Here is a 7,617-nt window from a genome sequence, read left to right as displayed (position 1 = left end):
TGGGCTGAGGAGCAGAAGGTTCACTTCTTCTTCTTCCTGGGCTTCTTCTTGGTCTTGGCGTCGATGATAAGCTGAGACTGCCTCTTCAGCGCCTCCCGGGAGATGATGTCAGCCTCGTCTTCCTCACTCTCTTCATCCTCTGGAAACGGCCGGAAGCAGGGACCGTTTGAATACAAGGACGTTGGAGAAGTGAATTGTGTGTGTGTGTGTGCTATTGTGTGTGTTTCTTTGTATGTGTGTATGTGTGAGTTCACTTGTGTGTGTGCGTGTGTGCCTGCGTGGCACCGACTCACCGTTGAACAGGTTCTGCTGCTGCTCTTCAGGAAGCTGGATGCGAATGTTGTAGTCCGGCAGTTTCCCCTCGATCCTGGTATAGAACTACTCAAAGCACACGCGCGCACACACACACACACACACACACACACACACACACACACACACACACACACACACACACACACACACACACAGGTTCAGATTAATGCCTGTATTATTAATTGACTGAAATATAGAGTAAAACAACACTTTGCTTTTCCCACTACATCCAATGCATGCATTGCTACTGGGTGCTGGGATGCTACTGGTAGCTTTGATGCATTTTTACTGGTAGCTACTGGTAGCTGGGATGCTGGTCTCTTGGCCAGCGGTTGAGGAAAGTGTCCCAAACCAAGGTCAGGTCTCAGATTATGCTTTGACGTCGTACAACACTTTCAGACAGTTCTTTAGAGTTGGAGCCGGCTCTAGAGGAGCCGTGGTCATTAATAAATAACCACCGCTCTGACGTCACCTTCCTGCGTCAACGCTCTGGCACGGCATGTCGGCAAACACAACGCCGTCGGCAGCGGCGAGACAATCAGAAGACAAACAGCGCAGTGGGGAGATCTGGGCGGCCCGTGAGATAAGATGGCCGCTATTTATTATCCAGGCGCAACGGGCTAATGCTAACCCCGCCGGTCACCCTGCTCCACACAGGCTGCAAGGAGGATTAGCAAAAGCGCTAGTCCACGCTAGCTCCCCAAAGGCTAAGCTGGCAAAGCGCGAGTCAGTGCTAGCTCCTCAGAGGCCGAGCTAGCAAAAGCGCTAGTCACCGCTAGCTCCCTAAAGGCCAGTAGAGCATCCTGAGCCAGAGCTCCTCCTCCTCCTCCTCCTCCTCCTCCTCCTCACCTCGTCCTCCTCCATCTCCTTCAGGAGCGCGGACGGCGCTGTCCCCTGGAGCTCCTCGTGGAGCAGCCGGAGCTTCTCCTCACACTGGGCCAGCAGCCCCAGGACCGGGCCCTCAGGGTCGGGCGCCGGAGGGGCCTCGGCCCCCTGCTCCTGGAGGGGCCGAGAGAGGGGGGGAGAGAGAAGGGGAGAGAGAGGGTGAGGGAGAGGGTAAGAGGGAGGTAGAGACAGAGAGGGTGAGGCAGTAGTGTGTGTGAGTGTGGTCCCCACAAGGGGGTCAGTAGTGTGTGAGTGTGGTCCCCACAAGGGGGTCAGTAGTGTGTGAGCGTGGTCCTCACCAGGGGGTCAGTAGTGTGTGAGTGTGGTCCCCACCAGGGGGTCAGTAGTGTGTGAGAGTGGTCCTCACCAGGGGGTCAGTAGTGTGTGAGTGTGGTCCCCACAAGGGGGTCAGTAGTGTGTGAGCGTGGTCCTCACCAGGGGGTCAGTAGTGTGTGAGTGTGGTCCCCACCAGGGGGTCAGTAGTGTGTGAGAGTGGTCCTCACCAGGGGGTCAGTAGTGTGTGAGTGTGGTCCCCACCAGGGGGTCAGTAGTGTGTGAGAGTGGTCCTCACCAGGGGGTCAGTAGTGTGTGAGCGTGGTCCTCACCAGGGGGTCAGTAGTGTGTGAGCGTGGTCCTCACCAGGGGGTCAGTAGTGTGTGAGTGTAGTCCCCACAAGGGGGTCAGTAGTGTGTGAGCGTGGTCCTCACCAGGGGGTCAGTAGTGTGTGAGTGTGGTCCTCACCAGGGGGTCAGTAGTGTGGGAGCGTGGTCCTCACCAGGGGGTCAGTAGTGTGTGAGCGTGGTCCTCACCAGGGGGTCAGTAGTGTGTGAGCGTGGTCCTCACCAGGGGGTCAGTAGTGTGTGAGCGTGGTCCTCACCAGGGGGTCAGTAGTGTGTGAGCGTGGTCCTCACCAGGGGGTCAGTAGTGTGGGAGCGTGGTCCTCACCAGGGGGTCAGTAGTGTGTGAGCGTGGTCCTCACCAGGGGGTCAGTAGTGTGTGAGCGTGGTCCTCACCAGGGGGTCAGTAGTGTGTGAGCGTGGTCCTCACCAGGGGGTCAGTAGTGTGTGAGTGTGGTCCCCACCAGGGGGTCAGTAGTGTGTGAGTGTGGTCCTCACCAGGGGGTCAGTAGTGTGGGAGCGTGGTCCTCACCAGGGGGTCAGTAGTGTGGGAGCGTGGTCCTCACCAGGGGGATGTGCTGCAGCTTGTCGGCCAGGTGCTCCAGCCCGGCCTGGGCGGTCCCCAGGGTCCTCAGCAGCCAGTCCAGGTGGTCCTTGGCCTCATCGCAGCGCCGCTCAGCCTCCCGCACACGCTGCTCACTGTCCCCCAGAGCCTGCTGCCCGCTGGGGGAGGGAGGGGAGGGAGGGAGGGAGGGGAGGGAGGGGGAGGGAGGGGAGGGAGGGGAGGGAGGGAGGGAGGGGAGGGAGGGGGAGAGAGGGAGGGGGAGGGATGGAGGGAGGGGAGGGAGGGAGAGGGAGGGGGAGGGAGGGGGAGAGGGAGGGAGGGGGAGGGGGAGAGGGAGGGAGGGGTGACTTCACAGCTAACTAGCCCCCATGCTAACTAGCCCCAGCTAACTAGCCCCCATGCTAACTAGCCCCAGCTAACTAGCCCCCATGCTAACTAGCCCCAGCTAACTAGCCCCCATGCTAAGCCTCTCATCATGCATGTGTATGAGGTGAACCTGGAGAGCTTGGCCTCTCCAGAGTACTTCATGTCCTGGAAGCTCTGCTGCAGTGCCTCCTTCTCCTCCTTCAGCTGCAGCAGCACCTCCTGGTTCTCCTCCTTCAGCTCCTCCAGGTGCCTCTTGGACTCCCCCTGGGCGATGAAGCACTCCACCATCTCCTACAGGGAGCAGGTTAGCTTCGGTTAGCTTCAGTAAGACCTTAATGTGGGGGTATTATTTATCTTTATCTATTATTATTTTATCATTTATCTATTATTATTTTATATTGTTATTTAATCATTTATCTATTATTATTTTATATTTTGTTATTTAATCATTTATCTATTATTATTTTATATTTTATATATTATTATTTAATCATTTATCTATTATCATTTAATCAATCATCTGTTTTTATTTATCTGCATCTATTATTATTTAATATTTATCCATTATTATTTATCTATCATTATTTATAGATGAAGATGAATAATAATAGATCAATTAGAATTCAATAGTATATCTATTATTATCGAATTGTTTTTCTAGACAACATTCCTGTGGAAGGCGTTCGTCATCGGCCTCCATTGTGTCTCAGGACTCCTCCCCCTCCCCACGCCCGTTACCATGGCCACCCCCCCCCCTCCCGTGCTGTCCGTACGTGCACGCTGGTGACGCCGGTGGCCTCCTTGATGCTCTGGAAGGCCTCCTCCAGGGTGGGGCCGCCGCGCTCCTCCTCGCCGCCCGCCCGCGTGAGGCTGCGCTGAGCCTCGCCGCTCAGCTCCTCCGGCTGCAGGGGGGCCTTCTGGGCCTGGGGGGGCCCAAGGGGTTACCACGGAGACCGCGGGCGTCGCGTCACTCAGCACTGAGGAGAGCTTCTCTATGGACCCTCCGTGTTGTTCCTTCAGGAAAACTTCTGATCGATGACCGAATATTAGCGGAGGTTTTAGCTGCTTGGCCGTTGGGCAACCCGTGACTTGATGGTTAGGGTTAGGTAGGAGTTTCCCATCATGCACCATGTCCGCTTCTAAGGACTAACAGAACTACATATCCCATCATGCACCAGGTACCTCCTGGGACTAACAGAACTACATATCCCATCATAAGGAATAAAGCTGATATTGGCGGCTGGCTAACACATTTACAGAAATGCAGACTGATGGGCACTATCCTTTAAATAAAAAAATGAAATGAAATCATGCACCATGTATCTCCTGGGACTAACAGAACTACACATCCCATCATGCACCATGTACCTCCTTGGAGTAACAGTCCTCTGAACTACTCATCCCATCATGCACCCTGTCCTGTTCGGGGCCTCACCCTGCGGTCGGCCTTCTCTATCTGGGCCTTTCGCTCCTCCACCTGCTTCCTGTACGAGGCCACGATGCGTTCCCGCTCCTTCCGCTCCTTATAGAGCAGGTCCTCCAGCTGCTGCAGCTCCGCCTGGTGGACGGGAGGAGAACACACAACACAACGTTCAGCAGCAATCACCCATTGATACACACATTCACCCATTGATACACACATTCACCCGTTCATGCACACATTCACACACCGACAGCGGTGTCGACCACGCAGGGCGACAGCCAGCTGGTCAGGAGCAGTCAGGGTGAGGCGTCTCGCTCAGGGACACCTTGCTAGTCCGGGGATCTGACTAGCAACCTTCCGGTAACAAGGAAACCCGCTCTACTTCCTGTGCTAAACCGACCCTTAAAATAATCCCAAAAATTAGAGTTGTTCGCGTACCGATACCAGTATCGGAAATTCCTCAGAGACGGCCTCCTTTACTACACAGGCAGAGAACTAAATAAACACTACGGTGTTGTTCGTTCGTTAACGGTCGGAGGTGGAAAGTCGGAATTGGAAACGTGTGCTCTCCGACCTACGTGCGTTCGAGCTACCAGGTCGGAAAAACATGGATGCTCACACTTAACCAAAAAAATACAAATGTATTGTTATAATTATAGACTATAAATGTTAATGATCTAGTTCTGAAAAAAGCTATACACGACTATACAACGCTGTCATTGTAAGAGAACCCTTCAATAAGAACGAGCAGTGTTAGTAGTCACGATGCTAGACGCTGTATCGGTATATACTCGGTATCGTACGATACTCACGTTCAGGATCGGAATCGGTATCGGGGAGGAAAAGATTGTACCGGAACATCAATAATACAAAGATGTGGTGGGTGGGCGGGGCCAGCTGACCTTAGAGGCCTCCTTGGACAGCTGGGCGTCGCCGTTCATGATCCTGAGGCCGTGGAGTTCGGCCCGGTCCTTCAGGATGTCCTCCTCCAGACAGTCCAGCTCTCCCTGGAAGGTCAGGCTCTCATCCTGTAGGGGGGGGAGAGAGTGGAGGGAGGGTCTGTATCTATGTCTGTTTCTTTGTAAACCCATTGCTCAGGGCCTGTGCCCTGTTGACTGTTGACAGATGAGGTGGTGATGAAAGACACGTGTTCCTAACGGAGAGCAGAAGACATCGCACGTGACATCCCAACGCCATGGAAACCGGCACACAATCCTGCTGCTAAATCAGGAGACGCAAAACCAGAACCAGAACCAGACGGGACATTCAGGACTAAAATACCTCTAATGTTATGACACAGGGGTCAGGAGGTCAGAGGTCAGGGGTCAGGTGACACAGGGGTCAGGGTGAACCCACCTGCAGGTGGTTCCTCAGGGTGACGTAGCCTCTCAGCACGTGCTCCGCCTCCTGGTTCTTCACCTGGGCCTTCTCCAGACTGTTCTCCAGGAAGTGCAGCTTCTGCATTTACAGACGTCACAACCGTCACACATGTTACCGTCTGCATGTGTGTGGTTGTGTGTTTGTTTGTGTGTGTGTATGTGCGCGATTTCAACGTGAGTGTGTGCGTTTGGATAGACGTGTGTCTCACGCTGTATAAAACATGTTTTAGGGGGTTCATATTTTCCGATTTAAATAATTAGTGGGAGCGTGTGTCGCTATAAGACCTGCAAAGCGGTGGTAATATAGTGCGTTGTTCAGCTACCCTTGCATTGTCCCCCGGCTGCGCCGCCGCTGCGGCGTCAGTGGACGGGGACTTGGTGCCCTCTGGCTTCAGCCTCTGGCACTGCAGCTTCAGCCCCTCCAGCCGGTCGCGGCTGGTCTTGGTGGCGTGTCTTAATGCGTTGAGGCGTTTCATCTTTAGCAACACTTTCTGTTCCACCTTCGTGATGGCCGCCTAGGAGCAGGGGGGGGGGGGGGGAGGGGGGGGTTAGGTGGTTAGGGGCACTCATGGAGAGAGAGAGACAGCAGGAGATAGGGAAAAGTGAAGATCTTTGACTAGTTGAGCATCTTAAAACTCTTTCATAGGAACAGAGAAAGAGAGACAGAGAGAGGGAGAGAGAGAGAGAGAGGGGGGGAGAGACAGAGAAAGAGAGAGAGAGTGAGAGAGAAAAAGAAAAAGACAGAGAGAGAGAGAGAGTGGAGTGTCAATAGGAACCGACTGATACGTAGTCAGTGCCTGTCTGTTATTTGTTGCAAAGCTATGCATCAGATAATCTTTAGCAATGTTATTTCTACCTAATACATCACAAAACAACTTATTTAGCCTACTTATGATTTTTTAAGCACTTTACACTTAATCTCACCTGCCCTGACATCTTGCGGTAGGCCTCCTTCTCTGAACCTCTGTCTTGAAAGGCTTCTTTGATCACATGCTCATCGCCCTGGTAGGAGTGGATAATAACATCTCATAACATACGTTTACGTTTAGCAGAAGCTTTTATCCAGAGCGACTTACAATAAGTACATTTGTCAGAAGAAAGAGAAACCACAATCTATCGCTGTCGGTACAGTAAGGATGTTCATAGAACCAAGTACCAAGCACTAACTATCACTAGGTTAACCCATTCCCCGTATAAAACAGAGATACCTAGGATAAGATGCTACACAATGATAATCTCACCACCTGCATTGTTATTTCACAAGCGATTGTCAATATACTTTTTTATTTCTAACATTATTTTCCACATGAATGAGTGGTAATATTATATCTATAATATACTTCACTACTCACAGCCAGATTGTCGGCCAGCTTCCTGTGCAGCCGCTTGTTCTCCTGCCTCATCAGCAGGATGCACTCCCTGTTCTTGTGGATGGTGGCCTGGGAGCTCTCGTAGTAGGCGGTTCTGTCTCCCTCTGGCGGTCAAACTCGTTATTATTTCTCGACTTATTTTTCGACTCGTAACTTGGTTGTGACTTGTGATAAATAGATACATTAAATCGAAAGCATGTTAGAATGTGATGTATTGCTTTACTTAAACCCGTTTGTGTCTTTGGAGCACGCACTACAAACCCCCGTATCGCCATGGCTGTGACACTGTTCAACTCAACCATACTTAATGAGATAAAGCCAGCAAATGAAAAGCAGGAATGCGTGGAGGACATCGTGTTTATGTTGCAGACATGCCTTCAAAGTCAGCCTTGCAGGATGAAAAACATTAGCAGGACAATGACGTCGGAGATCACTAAAACAGTCAGTAACATGGTTCATATGAAGACTCACCGAGCAGCTGAATCTTCCGCTGCATCTCGGTTATCTGGTCGTGCAAAGGCGGCTTCATGGCCTCCGCGTTTAATGGCATGTTGGCCCTCGTATAAAAAAAAAATAACTATACTGTATAAAATAGCGATGGATAATAATTAACCGCAAAACGAACTTTTCAACGTTCAGTTGGTCACCGCCTGGTCGAAGCTTTAAGGTCGCCTAGCAACCGGTACACTTAAACCAG

At 52.0% G+C, this 7,617-nt stretch overlaps 1 protein-coding gene across 1 annotated transcript; it reads right to left on the bottom strand.

The window, feature by feature from the left end:
• Nucleotides 1-20: 20 nt before the first annotated feature.
• On the bottom strand, nucleotides 21-7,470 carry odad3 (outer dynein arm docking complex subunit 3; the record flags this gene model as incomplete). The annotated part of the gene is made up of 13 exons (XM_079731113.1): nucleotides 21-139; nucleotides 294-378; nucleotides 1,165-1,314; nucleotides 2,384-2,540; nucleotides 2,879-3,039; nucleotides 3,522-3,671; nucleotides 4,184-4,306; nucleotides 5,074-5,199; nucleotides 5,528-5,629; nucleotides 5,874-6,065; nucleotides 6,475-6,552; nucleotides 6,903-7,024; nucleotides 7,392-7,470. 13 exons carry the CDS (start codon nucleotides 7,468-7,470, stop codon nucleotides 21-23), a joined length of 1,644 nt encoding a protein of 547 aa, XP_079587239.1.
• Nucleotides 7,471-7,617: the final 147 nt, after the last annotated feature.

Source organism: Pollachius pollachius, assembly GCF_949987615.1.
Source record: "Pollachius pollachius genome assembly, chromosome: 2".
Lineage (NCBI taxonomy): Eukaryota > Metazoa > Chordata > Actinopteri > Gadiformes > Gadidae > Pollachius > Pollachius pollachius.
Note: the sequence above shows the minus strand (reverse complement) of the source record. Positions and strands in the feature narration are given on the sequence as shown.